The sequence below is a fragment of the Centropristis striata genome, chromosome 16, assembly GCF_030273125.1.
Source record: "Centropristis striata isolate RG_2023a ecotype Rhode Island chromosome 16, C.striata_1.0, whole genome shotgun sequence".
Lineage (NCBI taxonomy): Eukaryota > Metazoa > Chordata > Actinopteri > Perciformes > Serranidae > Centropristis > Centropristis striata.
Genome location: NC_081532.1, coordinates 9,983,375 through 10,003,644, shown reverse-complemented (window position 1 = coordinate 10,003,644; position 20,270 = coordinate 9,983,375). Strand labels below are relative to the sequence as shown.

Below are 20,270 nucleotides of genomic sequence, written 5' to 3'. Positions count from 1 at the left end.
GTATGTACGTCTCAGTGTTCCAGCTTTCAATTTCATTGTCATACCTGGCAAACAAACCCTCCTCATCTTTCAAAATAGGCTGAAACAAAGCAACAAAGCAAACAAAGCAAATGCTGTTTGACCCAGATCAGGAAAAAAAGTGATGCTGCCTTCTGTATATGGTCTTCATTTTAGGTGTAATGAACAATAAACAACAGAGCTGGCTGCATTTTTCATTCATACATTCAATTTAAGAAAGTTAAATGGCTTATACTTATTAGGTTATGGTTAACCTATTTTATCCCATGAATTACTCGACAAGGTGGGGAACTTTGTGGCCTTAGATAATTAATCATCAAGCTGCCTAAACCTAAACTTGATACACTAAATGTGCCATGTCAATCTTTGGTAAAATAGGATTATGATTGTTACAAGCATTCATGTACATCAGCAATATAAAAATACAGTTTCAATATTCTATAAAAAAATACCTTCATATATATATATATTAAAAAAAGCTGCTTCAACTTTGTAACTGGGAAACAATATAACAGTGCTCTTGGGAATAAAAATAAAAAAGTCAAGTAAATAAATTTCAGGTGCAAATTTAAAAGACAGACTGACTGCGTGCTGGAGACAGTTTAGTCTAAGTGCTCACTGCTAATGCGTCTTCATGAGTCCTGCGGATTTGGCGAGAAAAACGTCAAGATCAGCGATGACAGCTGCCTGTCTCCTGGCAACAGTGTTCAACAGTCGGTGAGGGAAGGATGGAGTTCCCAGGTCCACCTGGAGAAAACAAAATGATGATAACCCATGCAGTAATGCTGTCTGTCTGTCTGTCTGTTTTATATTTTATAATAAAAACTAAGCATGAATGTCTATTTCGAAATATTCAGTGTTATATATATGAGAACATATACATAATATATACAGGTGCATCTCAATACATTAGAATATCATGGAAAAGTCCATTTCCAGTAGTTCAAGTCAAATAGCCCCAACCAAGTATTAACTGCATACGGACATACTTTTCAGAGGCCGACATTTCCATATCAAACATACTTTTTTTCTACTTACTACTTACTTCTTACTTTTTTTTTTATTGGTCTTTTGTAATATTCAAAATTTTTGAGACACTGAATTTGAGGTCTTCATTAAATGTAAGCCATAATCATTATAATTAGAAGAAATTAGATAAATTAAGACATGGAATGTTTCATTATGTGTGTAATGGATCTATATAATGTGTTATTTCCACTTTTTGAATTTAATTACTGACATAAATAAAGTTTTCTATGATATTATAATTTATTGAGATGCACCTGTACATGGATACATGCATATTAATGAACAAACAGTTCTCCAGTAACTCCAATGACATGAATGATGAAATAATTGCAATAATTAAAAAAATATATATGGTGGGCAGATTAAACTGTTAAAGATTAAACAGGTTAAACTGTGTATTCCATCTGATTACAATACAAGAAATCATGGATTGCAAGTTTGTTAATTCATAATTATTAACTATCATGTAATGACAGCTGGGTTTAATTCCCGTATTGGCCCTGTCACATCCTCACAATTGAGTTCAGACAGAAGCCCAGACTACATTTATCCAACTACGATCAACCCAGACATCTGTGCTGTTGCTGGCAGTTAAAATGCAGCAGTGTTGCTAGTGAGCACAACACATATATCATGCTGGGGAATTAGTTTATAGTAACCATATCTCACCTGTAGCAGGTAGACGACCCTGGTGGCTTCATGTCCATTGCGTCTAATTGGCTGCAGGACCCAGCAGCTGGGCATCATCTCCCCTCGGACAGCATCCACGCTGGGACGAGGCAGAGACTCCTCGAACACGGACTGCATTGCCAGCACGCACAAGCCGCCCTGAGGCAGAGAGCAAAAGAAACCCATCAATAAAACAGGCAGTGCAGCTTTTTGATCAGCCAAGAGGCAACAGTATGCTGAAACCGATAACCAACAGCTGACACGGTTCCTTCCACACCCACTGCCTCGGGGACAGTGTTCCTGTGAGCGTGATTAGTGTCTAAAAAGTTTCTTATACATTTGGTGAATGATGAGCTAAACACCATGCTGTTCACATCAGAAACTGGTCTTCATTAAGGAAAAACAGCACTGTCTGATTCTGGTGTGTGCAACTATGCTGCAAATGCTCAGTGGACCTTGTACAAGGGCATGTAGCAGTAATCATCAGGACCGGCTGGCTGATTTTGCAGCTGTGCTTACCTGTTTGGACTCGGTGCTGATGCAGCAGAAGTCCCGCGGCTGGCTGAGGTGGCAGGTGGATGGATCTGTTAGTATGTAAACTGAACAGAAACACAAAGAGAATGTGTCAGGTGGAAAAAAAACATAGTTTACAAAAAGCTTAAAATTAAAGAAAATATAAAAAAACAAGGAAAGAGAAAGTGAAATAATTCACATCGACTATTTCTTTATGTGAACATTGTATGTTTCTTTATGTAACTTCATTAGTTTCCTCCATGTTAATGAACAAATATCATATTTCTATATTTAAATTTATTTTGTATTTTAATGTATTTATTCTATTTTGGATTATTACAAATATAATATATATGTATTAATTATATTAAAATAAAAACTGTTATATTATTATTTTTATATATAATACACACAAATACATATACACACATGAACAAATGCATGAAGAAAACAAGGGTGGTCTAATAATTTTTCATAAAATTCATTCATAAAAAATTATTAATTATTAATTTTGGTTATTATCAAGAAAACCATGGAAAATGTCTAGATATCAGCTCTTAAATGAAACTCTTACAAGCTATTTTTGTTGTTATCATTAGATTTGTCCGAAGAAATGTACCTTTAGTTGTACCAGGCATTAAAATGAACAAGAAAATGAAGAAAACAACATAACATTATATACAATTATAATGTTATTAAAACAGATGACTGCTTTATTTTTTAAAGTGCAATGTATTTTCCAACAAATGTATATAAAGATCTGATGATCTCTTATAATATCAGTGTGTAGACACAAATAAAACTTTCGACCAGTGTGGAGTCGATGACGTAAGAGAGGCCTGATGATGCTGCAAATGTATTAAATACGACACACTGCAGGTGCGAGAATGAAGTTGGTCATGCAAAACAACAAGCTGGTCAGTGATGAATGGGACTGTGTACACTGCTGCACTATACATAGCTAATGGATGCAGAGGCGTCATTTAAAACTAATACATTTGCAAGCTCCATAAACACCTTGCAAAAATATAAATAGTTTTGCAGCAAAGACAAAAAATATAAATACTTCTCTGTATTTATATTCTTGCAACAATACAAATAATATTTGCAAGGTAAACACGTCCACCGCATGAAGCTCACACTGCAAATAACTAGTATTTCTCTTATAAACTGATACTTTCTTTGATGATTATCTTATTTAATGTTTCCGGTCTATTCATTATCATAATCAACTAGGATTTTAGAACATTTGTTTACAACATTTGGTAATGCTTTATATTAAGGTCCTTATAATAACCATTAATTAACAAGTAATAAGGCCCTTGTAAGTCCTTACAAGATGCTTATTAACATTATTGTGTGTTTATAAGCTTATATAAGTGTTAATAATGGCATTACAAACACCCATGACCCACCCTTTATGTCTTTGCCTCTTCAGCTGAATGTACATAAAGAATCAAAAAGAGAAGCGCCTGAAGAAAAAACTGATTATATATATTATGAATTATTACTAATTCATGTGTAAGTATCAATTTAGCTGTAGTTGAGTGAATTGTAGCCATTGGCAAGTATAAAGTGGCATAAAATGTAAATCCCTAAGTAGTAAGTTAAGTAAATCAACCTCAAATTTGCACTAAAGTGTAGTTCTTTACTAAGTTTATTTTGTTGCATTCCACTACTGCTACTGTAATGTAAAGAATCCATGTGAGGATATATAGAGTAAGCAGGCGTGTTAACTCACCCAGCTGAGTGCTGTCATCTAGTGGTCGTGTCCAGACAGAACGGACTGACTGATTGTACATGTGGCTCCTGGACAGCTGGCAGATTATGTTCCAAAGACTGTCCACAGGTCTGTCCAGCTCCCCGGCCCCGAGGAAGCCGTGGACGGACGGGCTGGAGGAGGGCTTGTAGTAAGTCTGGATACCTCGTTCTTCTCCCTGGTATCTAAATAAACACAGACTTAATACATTAGCAAATGGATGATATGTGTGATATTTTCATCTAAACACATTTAGGCCTAAAACGGCTGGAAAAAATGCCTGTAAAACCTCTGGGCAATTTTAAAATAACCCTGTTATTTAAAAGTTTTCTGGAAATTCAACAAAAGTGTCAACACTAAATAATCGATTTTTCAGCCTCTGTAGCAGATAGAAATGAAATCCAAAAAGTATTTGAGAGCTTATACCTGTGGCTTTCATGAGAAGTTGAGTTTATTTGTCCAAACCTTCAAGTTTTTAAAAAAAATCAACGTGTTGATCTCCCACATGTATTCTGATGCATTTCATTGGCCAAAAGATTGAAAATAGGTGGGAAAAAACTACAATTACTACAAAACGATGAATCAGATTTCCCGGCTTTAATGGTAGAAAAACGCAACAGCGCCCCCGGTTTTAATGGTAGAAATGTGGTAATGCTTTCTCGGCTTAAATGAGTTAAAGCAAGCCCTCACTTTGTAGTTAATCTCAGACAGAGGTGAAGTCCATGACTTTTGGATGAGTTTATTAAAAAGAGTGACTGAGCTCACCTCCAGCCTGCTGTGGCCTTGCCCATTACCAGGTTGCTCAAATCCCCAGAGGAAGCTAGTCGCACCTGCCGAGAAAGAAATTAACATTTCAACCTGATACGAACGCCATTTAAAGGCTGGCTGTTAAGACACCTGAAATACAAAATCAATCTCTTTTAATTAACTCGGGTCTGCGTTACCTCAGCCAGAGCTCGACCCAGCAGAGTAGATGTGATGTCCTGATAGGTTGTGGATATGGAGGAGGAGGAGCCAAAGGAGGCGGTGCGTTGACGTGTACAGGTCATGGGCGATGGAGACGAAGCCATCAGGGGCTCGAACACGGTGACTGGAGGCTCGAGACGGACATCTTTAAAAACACATTAACATGGAATTTAAATACACAGGATACAGAAGGGGAAAACTAGTTACTTTGAAATAATTTTCTGTAAATTACTTTGTACATTCAAAATGATGTCAACCCTTCTTTTCATTTGAATATTTCTTTGTTCAAGGTCTTTTTATTGATAATAAAAGTCATAAAAAAATGTCATAAATCACAGATACAGTTGGATAGACTGTGTGTTTTGCCCATATCTGTTTGGTTTCATGTATCACAGTCCGATCCTTACCATGGGCCGACAGCCAGGCTCTCTGTGACTTCACACTCTGAGGACCACATATAGGAGGACGTGTCCTGACCTTCAGCTCTTCATCCTGGAACGCTGTGACCTGATGGAAAACAGTAATATACAGGTGCATCTCAATACATTAGAATATCATGGAAAAGTCATTTTTCAGTCGTTCAAGTCAAATAGCCCCAACCAAGTATTGAGGCTAACATTTCCATATTAAACATACTTTTCAAAATTGGTCTTTTGTAATATTAAATATTAACACTGAAATTTAGGTCTTCATAAAATATAAGCCATAATTAAAGGAAATTAGATAAATTAGACATGAAATGTTTCATTCTGTGTGCAATGGATCAATATACTGTGTTATTTCCACTTTTTGAATTGAATTATTGCCAAAAATAAACTTTTCTATGATATTCTAAATTACTGAGATGCAGCTGTAGACACAGTTACCCTCTGTGTTGCTCATTCAAAAAACAAATATATAGATGAACTATTTGTACAAAAACATGACCCAAAACCTTATATTCACAGTATTCGATATTGAGCTGTCAGTGCTTCAATCCAAGTTTTCCCAGTCTACTGTAATGTGCAACATAAGGGTAACGACCTGTGCAGTCAGAGTTGGTCTGTTGCCGTGCTGCAGCTGAGCAGTGTTGCCGCTGTTGTACCCTGATGTTGGTCCAGAGGAAAGACTCAGGCTGGATCCTGTGCACAACGTGCTGTTACTGATCCTGGTTCGATGCCTCAGGTCATCCTGCCCCACAGAGAGAGAAAGAAACATATCAGTGAAATAACAGGAAATACTGCAGAGTCGTAAATAAAACTATGATTCCCTAAAAATCCATCCACAATATGTTGAATAACCATATTTATCTATTTCAACTTATTAGCAAATGAGTTGGAATCTTTTATAATCAGAGGTTTAAAAAAAGAACAAATGACATACACAACTAATCAAATCCATCTAATGGAGCCAAAACAATGTATCAGTTAATGGATTAGCCAATAAACAGAAAAATATTTGTCAACAGTTTTGATGAATCAAGTAATCTGTATGAAAAATATTTGATATTTCTAATGTGTGAAATGTGAGAAGTTGCTGTTTATCTCTTTCATGATTGAAAGTCTATTATTTGGGTTTTTAAATGTTGAGACAATAAAAACAAATCTTTTTCACAAAGTAACCTCAGGCTCTGAAAACGTTTCGCTATTTTTCTTCTTTATTGACCAAACAATGAATTAATTCATTGAAAAGGAACCAACAGATTAAGCTGCAGCCTTTATATGGTGCTTTAAACGAGTTGAAATTTAAGGACAGGGAATTACTTGAATTTGTTCTTTTGTTCTGAATAAAAACCTCTTGTTCCATCGCTGCAAAGACACAAAAACCGACCTTGACTTCCTGAGACATGGCCTGCTGCTGAAGTCTCCTCTTCTCCTGCTCGGTCCTTTCTCGCAGTCTTTCACGCGCCTTCGCAATCTCCGTCCTGGCCTCCTCCCGGGCTCGGCCGTACTCGCGCAACAGCTGCTCGATGTCAGACGGACACTGACCCTCTCCTCGTGGGGGGTCTGGTATTCTGTAAATGTGTTTTTTCATACTTTTTTAACACTAAAATTTGATGAAATAACATCTTCAGGTTAAGACTAATATGGGTATTTTTTGTGAGATTTTGTGAGAGAACCAGTCTTACCTGGAGCCGTCTATCACCTCTCGGCGGAGATGTTGCAGGTACTCTTTACGCCGGCTGGGCATGGCCGCAGACACCTTTGGCGAGGGAACAGCTTCTTGTGCAGAGGAGCGAGGATGTTTACTGGGACTCAGACTACGAGCTCTCCGGGAAGTCTGGAGACGTTCCTCCCTCTCCTGCCTCATACCCTCAATACTCCTGCGGTGTCTAAGAGGAGACGTTCACACAAAAAAACAAGTAGGTTTAAAAGTAGAGGTAATTTAGGTCAGTCTACCTCATTTTGTCAGTTTTACAGCTGAACAATGGATCTCAGTAGATTGCTGCAGAGATGACAATTTTTTGTGGGTCAACCATTTAGGTTAGCATCACCCTGGCTACCAAAAAACCCAAAGAGGTACTTCCACTGGATTTTTGATTAATTCAGGAAAAAAACTGCAGACTTAAGTTTTCAGTCGGTTCAGCAAGATTATTGTCACAAATTAACAATCTTTGCCTAAAAAAGTGTCTAAAATCTGCAAAGCTCTTGTATAGCTGCTTGTGTTAAGATAATATGAAACACTGAACACTTTAGCCTATTTTGTTATACGAAAAAACAAGGGTTTGTAAAGGGTTTCTTGGAAAAGCTCAAGCATTGTATTGGCACCCGTATTAACATTTAAACCTAACACTTGCATCACAGTCATGGAAAAAAATATTAGACCACCCTTGTTTTCTCCTTGCTTTCTTGTTCATTTAATGCCTGGCACAACAAAAGGTACATTTGTTTGAACAAATATAACGATAAACACAAAAATAGCTCATAAGACTTTAATTTAAGAGCTGATATCTAGACATTTTCCATGGTTTTCTTGATAACAATTTTGGTTATTATCAAGAACATAATGGAAAATGGCTAGATATATTGAAGAAAACAACGGTTACCATGACTGTATATCAAAGTAATCAGTATTTGGGTCATCAGATCCTTACCTATCATACAGCTGCTGTTTGGTAGCTGCAGAGGTGGGTGGCTGCTGCTCTTCTCTGGTCCTCGGGGACAGCATCTTTAACAGTGTATCCGTCTCTCCGAGGCCGTAGTGTAGCTTGGCCTCCGTCAGCTCCACAGTCAGCGGCGTCGGGTTCATGTTGAGGCTGACCGTCGCCATCACCTGCTCTCTCTCCTGTCGCAGCCTCTCTATCTCCCTCGCCCTCCTGTCGATCTGCCCCGTGGACTCTACGTTGGAGCCGTAGCTCTCCATCTCGCCCCACTCAGCGCTATTCCTGCTCTTGTCGTGCTCTTTGGTGAGAAAAGTGGTGTGTTTTGATTGCTGAGAGTCGATGCCTGACCAGTTGCTGAACTTATTGTGAACGGGCAAATCCTCTGGAGCTATCTGGTGGTCTTGACACAGGGACACGCTGGTGACTGGTTCGGTGTTCACGAGGATGTCTGTGTTGCACTCACTGGGTGCCAGAGACACCATGTCGTCCTCTTGCAGCCGATCAGTCCTGTTGCTGACAGGGGATGGTCTGTAGGAATCAATGCAGAAGTCTACAGAATCACCTGTAGGTCTTGTGTGGCTTGATGTTTCCCCTTGTCCAGCTTTAGCCTGCTGTTTGTGCACATCAGTCGGTCTTAAAACGGGTGAGATGTGGTTCTGCATAGTTAAACCTTTTGTTGAATCAGAAGTCCGCCACTGCTGAGAGCTCATCTGCCATTTGGAGTCTTTATGGGTAAAATTTCTCCCGTCAGTGTTTGTATACCTATCCAGTGATGAACTTACAGAGCACATATCATTAGGGCTTAGGCAACTGATTTCACTCACCTTCTCAAGTGATACAGATTCTGATGTACAAGAGGAAACATCACAACCCTTTCTGGGTGTGCGATCATCCCCTGAAAGAGTTGTGCAAGCTGATTGTTTGCTAGAAGACACGGTAAGGCTCTCACAATGATGGTGTTTATTTAGTGTTGACTGGTTTCCTTTCTGCTTCACACGTAATCTTGTCGCCACAGTCAGTATGGGAGATGATGCACGGTCTGTGTATGTAGCTCGCTTCTTTACTGAAAGTAATGGGTCGTTTCTTGAAGACGGACTGTGATTTTCTTGGTAGCTGTTTTTTGATGATCTGCGAGAGACTTCAGACAGTGCAACACTTCTGTGGCACAGTGCCTCGGTTGTGCTTTGCTTTGAGCCTCTAGACGGAGCAGATCTCACCCGTCTTTGACTTTCACCTGCGGTTTTTAAAGGGCCCTTTTCTGATTGTGTGACAGACCTTTGTGCTGCAGAAGAGGTGTCAGGCATGCTCTGCTTTTCATCTGTACTCTTCCCTGCACATTGCACATTCTTCTTTTGAGACATGCTGACAACCTCAGAGCCAATTACTTTGACTATCACATTGACTTCATGAGATTTGGGCCTTTCGCTGTGTGCGTTTTCCTTCTCTGCTGGTGTGGAAGATCTCTCTGTTTGGATTCCAACATCTACAGCTGTTTGAGTTGAGCAGTCTCTCTGTGTGCAGTCATTAGACTCACTGTAAGAGATGCTGATATTTGACATGTTGACACTCCTCCTCAGACTGGACGTGAGGGCTTCGTCTGTTCTCATTCCCTGGACGTCCCCCAGCAGGTCCGAGGTGCTGTCGATCAGCTTTGAGATATGAGCCGACATGCTCTCCATACTGGCCCAAGTTGGAGATTCTTTAATGTCCACTTTGGTTTTCTGTGTTGCAGGTACATCAGTGTTACTCCTTTTGTGTCGCTCTCTCCTCTTCGGGGCACTACAGCTGTCTGCCATATTTACCTTCTGAAGGCCGTGCTCAGTTTGAGTACCATGCTCGCATGTTCTCCTTCTTTGAGCCTTTTGTTTCGCCTGGGACTCTTGCTCGGACGAGTACACAAACATAATTTCATCCACCCGACTGGAGTTGTTACCAAAATCACCAGGGGCATTATTACTTGAAGAACTGCCAGTCACTGACATATTGTGAATATCAACAGATGCCTGTTGGCAGGGCGTGAGCTGAGGTGTTTGGTTCCCTTGCTCCTTATAATCCTCCATACTGCTGAGCGTACTAGAGAGCCCCTTGTTGGTGGCATAAGTGCTCAAATGGGAATAGAAAGGCGAGTTCTGCCCGTTCAAACCATCGTCAACGCTGCAGCATCTTGTTATACGTTTCTCAGCGCTGTTCAGTAGTGGAGATTTGCAGGACAGGTCAGCAGCACTTCCAAACGCCGGGTTCTTATAACTGTGTTGGTTTGAGTCATCGTCTTGCCACTGGTGAACAAAAGGGTTGATGTCACTGGAGGCGAAATGCATCGGAGAGTCCTGCTGTTCTCTATTTGTTGCATACGGGATGATGTTTTTTACATTGGTCCTTTGTGACATTGCTTGAGGGGGTAAAGAGTGTCTTTTATGGGCGTAATCTCTACTAACTTTAACTTCACTTTTACCTCCAGAAGAAGTCTTAATTTTAGATTTGCTTGCTGACACTATTGGAGAAATATCTGCAGCCTGTCTGACTTCTTGTTTGCCATTATTCTGAGCACCAAGCTTCACCCATTTAGAGGAGAGCCGGCTGTGATGCACTCGGGTGGTTATGTTGTCGTCCTCATCTGATGACTTAAAAGAGGACTCAGATGACGAGGTGGGATGAGTCTGGATCTTAGACTTTCTGAACCTCTTAGACTTGGCCTTTTTAGACCCCATAGCAGAATTATCTTGTTTATCACCAGTTGTGTTTAGCTCCACAGATGTCTGTGTGGACATCACAGACCTATAAGAACTTGTATTTCTGACAGCATTCCCCTGTTGTATTTTGTGTTGTGGCTTCATAGAACCAGAAATACTTGCTTCATAATTTGTCTCTGCAAAGATCTTCTGAGTCTCTTTGTCATTTTTTAATAATACACAGTCTTCTTTGCAGTCAATTTGAGCATTCGCAACAAATTTGCACAGAGAATTTGATAGATTTTGGCATTTGCTGTCGTAATTCATATTGACCACACAAGTCTGAGCCAAGTTATTTGGACGTGTGTGTGGGCAGCTGAGCTCATCCTGTGCTGTGACACAACCTCCTGTTGAGTTTTGTGTTTCACCATTTCCATCTTGACCGGGAGAAAAAGGCGACCCTCTCAGAGAAGCAATCTCATTAGTGGGTGTTTTCTGGTTGCTGTGAGGACTTTCTCCATTAGATAATAAATCTATGGCTCCGGATGTGTCTGGACTATTTTCAATATGCTGTTGAATCGTCCGTGGCGCATTTGGTTTGTACGCATCTTTAGCTTCAACACTGGATGTTGCTTCCATCCCTATATCCTTTAGAAGAGTACAGCCACAGCTTTCCTTTGGATCACCCATGGGGGAAGGCATTTCATGAGTTGTTTGGTGAAGTTCAGCAGGGGTATCCAAACAGCTGATCGAGTCAACCAAGCATGTATCATTAATAAAAGGATGAAGAGGAGATGTTACTTTTTGTTTACCTGAATCGCTTATTCCTTGACACAAGGCGTCTTTCTCCACAGCATGTTCTTGAGAGTCAATGGAGGAATCGCTTATTGAGGACAAGCTAATTGGTTGCAAAGTGGGGTTTCCAGAGTGCTCAGACTTTCTGCTCAGATTTGATTGGATGATGGCAGACGACGTTTGTAAAACAAAATTACTGTTCACTTGCGTGTTTGGTGTCACACCAAAAAAGTGGCCCATCTGGGATACATCAGTAGATTTAAGCATGTTGCTGTCTTGGCTTGTCCTCGATTCAGCTGATGGTGGGCATTCTCTTTTGTCCACTGTGTTTTCACTTGTAATCCTGTTCAATGAAACATGCTCATTAAGAATTGCTCCATCTTTCACCTGATCACTCGGTTTATCTCTCAGCTCTTTTTCTGTCCCATTTTCATCAGTATTACAGCCAACATGACACACAGAGGATGACAACACATTCATGCTTTGACTCCTGCTCTTTCTGTCATCTTTGCTGCCAATCAAAGACAATCTCAGGTGCTCTTTGACCACTTCTGAGATTCTGAGGTCAATGGCACTACAAATAGCATCTGACTTGCTAATGTGTTTTCTACTTTCTTGATGTTTTCGTCTGGGGTTATCAATTTGTGATTCCCCTCCTGCAGCGACTTCCTTTATTGTTACATCTCTCTTTTCAACGACTTCACTCTCTCCCGCAGAGGTAAAACTCTGAGGACTGCTGCCGGCACATTCAGAGTCAAAGATCTGTCCAAGTTTCCTGCTCATGGGACGAGGAACTGGCGACTCCTCTGAAGCCAATCTGTCTTGTCTAATTCTGCCATCAACACAAACAGAATCAAATCCGGGACTGTCAGCTTCCACGGCAGATTCCCCTTTTGAGTCACTGGTGTTATTATTGTCATCGGGCCAAATATCTTCCTGGCTGCTGTCTGATGCAGAGCAGAAAGTTACCAACTCTCTGCTGTTGCTCCTTTTTGGAATTTTCAGGCTGCCAATGAAAGCATCCTGTTGCTCTTTGTTCCTCTTCCTGGAATTTTTACAAGAGGATTTAACAAGCTCCTGTTGTCGTGCCATGTACTGCTCAGTGCCTTTGGTTTCAGCCTCATCCAACACTTTGGCCTTTGTTACACATTTCGTGTTTCCAAACTCATGTTGCTGTGTATTTTTCAACTTTTCTGCCCCATCTAGCCTGCATAGTATGTCATCTTCTGTGGGTGGTTTGAAGGTACTTGTAGTGTCAGACATCTTGTCCACTTGGCTTGAAGAAAAATGCATTACTGACGTGCAGATTTCAGTGTCAGAGGACATTATAGTGTCGGCAGCCACCATGTCAGGTACATCTGTGAACGCCTGTTTTACTTGTGATGCTTGTTGTTTGGTGTGGTGGATCTCAGTTGGTGATACACAAGTATTTTGATCAAAGGTCAGTCCGGATGCTGGACTTTGGATGTTGTTGTAGTTTGGAATGTCTAAAACGGCCTTCCCCATATTTTCTACTAGTCCCTCTGATTGCTCTGCAGAACATCCCATGTCCTTTAGTGATTCATTTGATGTCGTTTGAATCTGAGAGTCTTGAAAATCTGATGTGCCCCTTGAAATTCCACTGTGTTCCTGCACGGTTACACCTTCAGTGCTGGTGGACATCGAGCTATAGCTTCTAGATCCGCTCTGACAGTCTGAGAGGTTCAGACTGGTTGGACTGGGACTGCTGCTGCTGCTGCTGCTCTCTACACCTCTGAGCATAATCTTTCTTTGGAAATGAAGAGAATCCCTGTGAATCCTGGGACTGTCTGCTGCGTCAGTGGAGGACCACGCATCAGTGAGTGCCAGCAAGTTTTCTGGCTCCCTCTGCACACTGCAGCTGCTCAGGGAGCGTGGGCTGATGGTGGAAGTGGTCTGCATGTTCCCAGAGTCCTCAATCAATTTCTGTACAGGGTCTCTGCCTCTGGAATCTGCTACAACTGGGTTGTGGGAACAATGTTTTCTTGTTGCACCACTGTGTCTTGATTTTGGGGAACCTTGCTGGCTCCAACACGCCTCTGCTGGGATTACCAGAGGTTTCTGACGGCTGTCCCAGTCTACACTCTTCTCTGCTGTTCCATTGTGCCGCACGGATGAATGTGAGCAATCTGTCACCAATGAGTACGTTGGCGCCACTCTTTGGTTAAATTTCTCCACCGTCGAGTATCTCCCGCTGCTCTCCACAGTCAGTGAATCTTTAGACATCTGACTGTCTTCGCTCTCTGCTTCACTGTGAGCTGCTTCCTCGTGTCTCAGCTGCTCTGCCAGGGCTGTCATATAGGCAGAGGAGAGCGAATCGAGAGAGAAAAGGCTCTCGCAGTCTGACATTCCTTCATCTCTTTCTTCTTGCTCTTCCTCCCAGCCCATCAATCCCTGCTGTCTCTCGACCCATCTGCCAGTCTTGTTCGTCAGAGCCTCAGTGCTATGCCATCGCCTCTGTTTAACATCCTCAAACAGAGTCCTGTGGTCAAGCTCCTCACATGAGACGGCTGTTTTAACGGCACATTTGCTTCGGCTCATCTTGGTATCTTTAAGGCTTCTGTCTCTTCTTTGTCTCCAGTGAAATTTGCCTGCTATCCTTCCCAGAGGTTTGGGGGCTCGTCCTCCATTCACACTGGGTGGTGGTTTTCTGAACACTTTGGACAGAGCTGTTTTTAACCTGGGCCCAACTGAACGGGAGAAAGTCTTCCTGATGGTTTCAAGTCCTGTGTTACCTGTGTGGGGTTGAGTTGTCTCATTCGTGCAAGGGACAATCTGAGAAGTGGTTTTGTGTGTTGTGGGTTCCTGTATATTTTCTTTGCTAAATGGCTGCAAAGCAGGTCCAAGTGGAGACTTCAGACTAACCACTGGGTTCTGATCTGATCTGTTCTTAAAAGACAGGTCTCGGTTTGGCAGCAGAGGTTTTCTTTCTGGTCGCTCCCTGCAGGGCTGAGCTTGGGGATCCTCTTTGACGGTTTGTCTGATGTTTTCAGAGGAGCTTACTCTACTTCGGCAGGCTTGACTTTGTCCTGAGAAAAGCCTACCGGAGCAACTCTGGGTTCTTTCTCGAGGAAGACACTCGTCCGAAACCCACTTTCTGCTGCAGATGTAATCAGAGGTTGTGGAGGGATTTGACGGCAGTTCTATGGATCTGTTTCTCTTGAGGAAGTGTCTGTCAAGGAGAGAAAACAAAGACTTTCAGCTCCAGGTTTAGGAAAATATTCATATAAACAGTCATGGAAAAAATTATAAGGCCACTCTTGTTTTCTCCTTGCTTTCTTGTTCATTTAATGAACTGGTAAATGTTGTTTGGACAAATATAATAATAAGAACAAAAAAAGCTCAGAACAGTTTAATTTAAGAGCTGATATCTAGACATTTTCCATGGTTTTCTTGATAATGATTTTGTCAAAGAAAATTTTATCAAGAAAACCATGGAAAGATAGATATCAGCTCTGAAATTAAATTCTCATGAGCTTTTTTGTTGTTATCATTATATTTGTCCAAACAAATGTACCTTTAGTTTTACCAGGCATTAAAATGAACAAGAAATTGAAGAAAACAATGGTCTAATATTTTTCCCTTGACTGTATATGGAGATACAAGCAACTCCCAGTTAAAAAAATAAAATTACTGAAACAGTTTGAACTGTATTTGTCCCCATTAAGTAAATAAGTTTGTTTCCTCCCCTTCATTCAAATACGTGAACAGGTTTTACAGCTATTGTGCTTACCTGAAGATAGGGCTGTTCTGTGGATAGAGCCGGGACAGAAGATCTGCAGAGAATGAGTGCCGACGAGATACAAATGGTCTTCCTCTGGGCTTTGTGGGGGACCCCAGCTCAGGAGACTCGGGGCTCTCTGGTCCCTGAGGCAGAGCCTTCTCCAGCTGCTGCAATTCCTTCTTAGCTTCCAACAGATGCCGCTTGCGGGAAATTCTCTCCAGCTGGTAGTGCAACTTTTTACGACGGATGCGGCTCTCTGAGCGGCAAAGGGCGTGGTGTTTTAAAAGTTCCTCCTGCACTGACTTCTTCCTGGCCCTTACCACCCGTGATAGATGATCTGCCGTTTGAGATTCATGATCCTCAGACGCCTCACTTTCCTCTCGCTCCAGAAGGGGTGAGGGGATAAGGTCCGTCTGAACCCCAGACTCTTGAGTGATTCGCTGCTCTACAGTTGTTAGGTGTCGTTTCTCCTGTAAAATCCACTGCTGGACTGTTGGAGAAAGATTTACAGAAGGGATTCATTAGGGTGGACATCTTACACCTGCACAACATACCAAGGTTATATAGTTAACGAAAACTAACAAAATAACAAAAATTAGAATTGAAAAAACATTTTCGTCAACTGAAATAAAAATAAAAATTTGTGTTTTTTAAAAAACGATTACTAACTGAAACTGTATTGTGTGATTACAAAACTGACTAAAATTCTAGTGAAATTGTCCTTTGTTTTCGTCTTTGTCAACTTTTTTCATACATAATTCAGTGTTTCTATTTCTCTGCCGCTGAGTGTTTGTATTCCTGCTCTGTGGGCTTCCGGGAGAGGCACGAGTGAAATTACCATTATGACACCATATTGGCTGTAAAGAGCAACTTCTCAGCTTTCACAAACCATTGGAATTTTTCCAATAGCGTTCAAACTCACCCTAAAAACAGAACAAAAATTCACAACGAAATTAAAACTAAAACTAATGATAAATCCAAAACTATTATAATCTTGCAACATACTTAATCTGACGTGCTTATCCAGTTTGTCATGAAAAGATTAATATTGTGGCTAAGCTATTTGAGAGATAACAGTTTTCTACATTAGTGTGCGGAAGATGACTTACTCTCACTGTGTTGCTGACGGAGGTGGGCCTGCTCCCTCTCCAGCTCTCTCTCAGCCCTTCTTTGTTCAGCCTGAATCTCCTGACGCAAACTCTCCACGTAGCGCTGCTGCTCCTCCACACGCTGCCTAGCAGTAGGCTCCTCGGTAGGGGAGAGACAGGCACCCAGCTGGCCTTGGAGTTTCACTTCTTCAGCACTATAAAACAGACACATAGATCCGAGGTAAAATAAAAAGTGAGAAACTGTGATTGAAAAAAAGCAATGAGAAGAAGTACCATGGTACAACTTTATGTCCTGAAGTTAGCAGTTATGTGGTTGCAGGTTTAAAGTAAAAGCTTCTGTTGTTGGTTTTCACTACAGCGACTGAGCAGTAACCAAGCAACGGCTGAGCCTGTCCTGTAAACAGATAACTGGGATTGTTCACAAAGGTGGGGGCAAATGGAAACACATGCCATCTCCACCAGCTGAATTAAAACTGGCATGAAGCATTGCCCTATTTCCACAGCATGAACATGCTGCAACACATGTACCTCTTATCAAATATGTATGTTGTGAGCTGACAGAATAAGCTCTTTGTGCACCACACACATACAGTATACACAGAGGGATGAATATTGTTTTGTTCTGGGAATTTCTTTCTGAAGCCAGTATTTACCTGTGGTCAGGGGTTGAAGGGCAAAGGTCAATGTAGCTGCAGGTCATTCCACCTTCACTGGCCTGAGAACAGTAAAGAAAACCATCAAATTTAATATTCACCTGAAAAAAAACAATCCCAACTATTCTCAGAACATATATTGTAATAAATCAGAAACAACACTGTATATCAATAGCACTGTATATACATTACATCAACCTCAGCGTCTCATTCATCTGCCATTAAAACCACCAATCCACTCTTCTTTAAGCCAATTACCAATACTTGTGTACTGACATTTTTGCATGATGATGCCATCATCTGTCTTACTGTAATTAACAGGCAAAAACAGCTTGCTCTTTCTTCCTTACATTATGTTCTTTCCAATAGAAGCCTAATAAGGAAAGCTTGGGTTCCATAGTTAATTGCATTGATAAAATCTCTTACATCATGTATTTTACCTTTTCCCAGAACAGTTTATGGCATTATATTCCCAAACCCAACAAAAAGATGTTTAGATAAAGATAGCTTCTGAGCGGTGAGGATTTGAAAATGAATTGAAATGTCTTCTGTGGAATGTCGTGTTTAATTGCTTGCTCCTAAAATGACATCAGTTTAACAGCAATATATCTCATTTTCAGTCGAGCAGCACCCACCCGTCTGCGTTCCCGGAGGACGGCTGCCTCTGCTGGGTGGTTGAAGCGGAACTTATGCACTCCTCCCAACGTGATCACCGTCCCTGGAGACAGAGAGACATCTCCTTCATCACAAGCTGTGCTTATCCTGTAGCACTGTATTGATGTAAGCTAATGTATGTGCTGCAGGAGAGCATGTGGAGAGCATGACAGTGTGTGTGTCTATGTGTGTTCCCTTGGGAGGAATCTATCTGTGCGTGCATAGATAAATGTACATTAACCTATATATGATATCAAATATGTTCAGTGTGTGTATATAATTGTACATTAACCTATATATGATATCCAGCATACATATATATGTTCACAATTGCACTGCAGGCCTTAATGCCGAGTGCTGCGCAGCTCAGATTTCATGCATCACTAAATGTTTATCTCTATTCTGACAGCATCGGCAAGGTGACTGTACAAGGAATTCAGAGTACATCCATTGCACACGGCTCTCAGCATGGCAGTGGCTGAGCCTGCAGCAAGCAGCTAACGGTGCTAACATTATGTCAAGTGTAACTGGTTTGTGTAACACAATTGCCCCCAAGGACTACAATGCATTTCGATTCGATGCCGCCGGCTGCAGCACTCTTCTCAAGACCAGTTTCAAAAATGGTTGTGTCCTAAAACACTGGGAAAATACTTAAGTTTCCCTTAAAGACGTTTTTTGCATCGTGGTAGTACTATATGCAGTAATAAACAACAAAAAACAAGTCTCACTAAATTAAACCAGAAGTGACATCCAATGGATCACAGTTTGGGCTGGGGGATATGGACCAAAAGTCATAACCCGATATATTTAGGCTGAATATCGATATATGATATATATATCGATATATCGCCCAGCCCTAATCACAGCTTTCTCTTTTGCTCTCTCACATGTTTCGAACTGAAGCCAAGCTTCTAAAGGCATGAAAGTGACAACAGCTGTCTCAGGATATTAAAATAAGTGTTCCTTGTCAGTCAAGTAAAATACAAACTATCCAATCAGTATCACGTTTGTAAAAGGTGCAGTGTGAACAACGGTTTTGTTGAGCTAACCTTGAGCCAGTCTGCAGGGCTCAGTGACCTCTCTGTCGTTGAGCAGGCAGACGCAGCCCTGCAGAGGTCTGAGTGTCACCACACCTCCGTGGTTTTCAATCTCACAGCTGGCACTGCCCTGTAGAACTACAAACAGAAAGCAGAGGAAACACAAACACAGATGCTGTTATAATAAAAATGTGCTGATGCAGCTACTGCACTGCTAAATATATTTAGCACTTAATGCAGTATTAAATAAAAAAGCAAACAGTCTTTTTTAGGATATATAATGTTTTACTGCGCATGCTTCATGTTGTGTGTTTAGTCTAAAGCTGCCAGTTTGCTGCATATCTACTCTGGGATGCTGCATTGTTGGTGTAAGCTTTGAGAATTCTCTGTTGAGAAAAAAATATTATCCATTTTGAAAAGGAATATTTGCAGCTGCATGAGGAAGCAAATGAATAAATAATACCTATTTGTGGTTCTTCAAACTGTTCCTGAGGTCCTATGTGGGTAACTCCTTCCTGTGAGAAAAAGGGCAATGTGTAAACATGTTAGCTATATTCCAAAAATGAAATAATCAAAACAACTATTTTACATACTGGACATTAGCTGGTTGTGCTTCATAATTGATGTAATGACAAGAATTTTACACAGTCATTCTGAAACCTATTGTCCTTTCACTTCTAATCTTCCACTTAGCTGACAGAAAAAGTATCATTTGTTTACTTTGAAGTCTTATCTAATGGGATTAAAGGCTTTCTTATATGGTGTCAAGACCACATGTGTTCCCAGGTGGCCTCAGCTCTTCACATGCAGGAAACAGTGTAATTGTCAGGCCTAAGGGTATGCTTGTCATTGTCAGAATCAGGACGGCTTAAGCTCCCCCGAGTCCTAGCCTCAGAACTAAGAGCCTCTTATCCAACCAAGCTTTATGCATTGCGGTATACACACACACACACACATACAGAGATAGAGAGAGAGAGATAGAGAGATAGAGAGAGAGAGAGAGAGAGAGAGAGAGAGAGAGAGAGAGAGAGAGAGAGACACAGAGAGAGAGAGAGAGAGAGAGAGAGACAGAGAGACAGAGAGAGAGAGAGAGAGAGAGAGAGAGAGAGATGGGAGATGAACAGGACAGTTGGAGGGTAGAGTGAAAAGAAAAGACAGTAGAAACGCACCTTTTCTCAAGAGTTTTTCTAGCAGAACAGAGAGAAATAGTAGGAAGAGGAGGAGGAAGAATCTATTAGAAAAAAAGACATGGTTTTAGTCGAGACAGCTGACAAATCAGTAACTTGAGAGTCAGAGAAAAGTAGAGCAAATGGAAAAAATATCAGTTTTAGGGGAGTTTGCGTCATGTTGTTCAAATGAGTGGAGTGTCTCTGGGGATGAAAAGAAATGTACAAAGAACGAGACAGACTGAAAGCACTCGCCTAATACCATGCAATACAACTAACATGCATTAGACTATAAATATTAATGCTGAGTACTACAGTTATACTAGCAAGTTCAATACAAAAATGCATGATAGTTACACAAAAAAGCACTGCACAAAATTAATAGAGAAAAGACTTCATCTAGGAGGGC

The 20,270-nt window shown here is 41.0% G+C and overlaps 1 protein-coding gene across 1 annotated transcript in view; it reads right to left on the bottom strand.

The window, feature by feature from the left end:
* Nucleotides 1-208: 208 nt before the first annotated feature.
* stard9 (StAR-related lipid transfer (START) domain containing 9) overlaps nucleotides 209-20,270 on the bottom strand; it is a 47,353-nt gene continuing 27,291 nt past the window's right edge. Inside the window, exons 16-32 of the mRNA XM_059353295.1 lie at nucleotides 19,159-19,210; nucleotides 18,708-18,833; nucleotides 17,640-17,722; nucleotides 17,005-17,066; nucleotides 16,352-16,545; nucleotides 15,252-15,732; nucleotides 8,028-14,690; nucleotides 7,062-7,265; nucleotides 6,764-6,947; nucleotides 5,978-6,124; nucleotides 5,362-5,461; nucleotides 4,933-5,099; nucleotides 4,754-4,818; nucleotides 3,971-4,173; nucleotides 2,236-2,315; nucleotides 1,717-1,875; nucleotides 209-765 (exon numbers count right to left, since the gene is read on the bottom strand). Of these exons, the coding sequence (XP_059209278.1) occupies nucleotides 640-765; nucleotides 1,717-1,875; nucleotides 2,236-2,315; nucleotides 3,971-4,173; nucleotides 4,754-4,818; nucleotides 4,933-5,099; nucleotides 5,362-5,461; nucleotides 5,978-6,124; nucleotides 6,764-6,947; nucleotides 7,062-7,265; nucleotides 8,028-14,690; nucleotides 15,252-15,732; nucleotides 16,352-16,545; nucleotides 17,005-17,066; nucleotides 17,640-17,722; nucleotides 18,708-18,833; nucleotides 19,159-19,210 (9,096 nt within the window). The 3' untranslated portion in view covers nucleotides 209-639. The remainder of the gene's footprint in view (nucleotides 766-1,716; nucleotides 1,876-2,235; nucleotides 2,316-3,970; nucleotides 4,174-4,753; nucleotides 4,819-4,932; nucleotides 5,100-5,361; nucleotides 5,462-5,977; nucleotides 6,125-6,763; nucleotides 6,948-7,061; nucleotides 7,266-8,027; nucleotides 14,691-15,251; nucleotides 15,733-16,351; nucleotides 16,546-17,004; nucleotides 17,067-17,639; nucleotides 17,723-18,707; nucleotides 18,834-19,158; nucleotides 19,211-20,270) is intronic.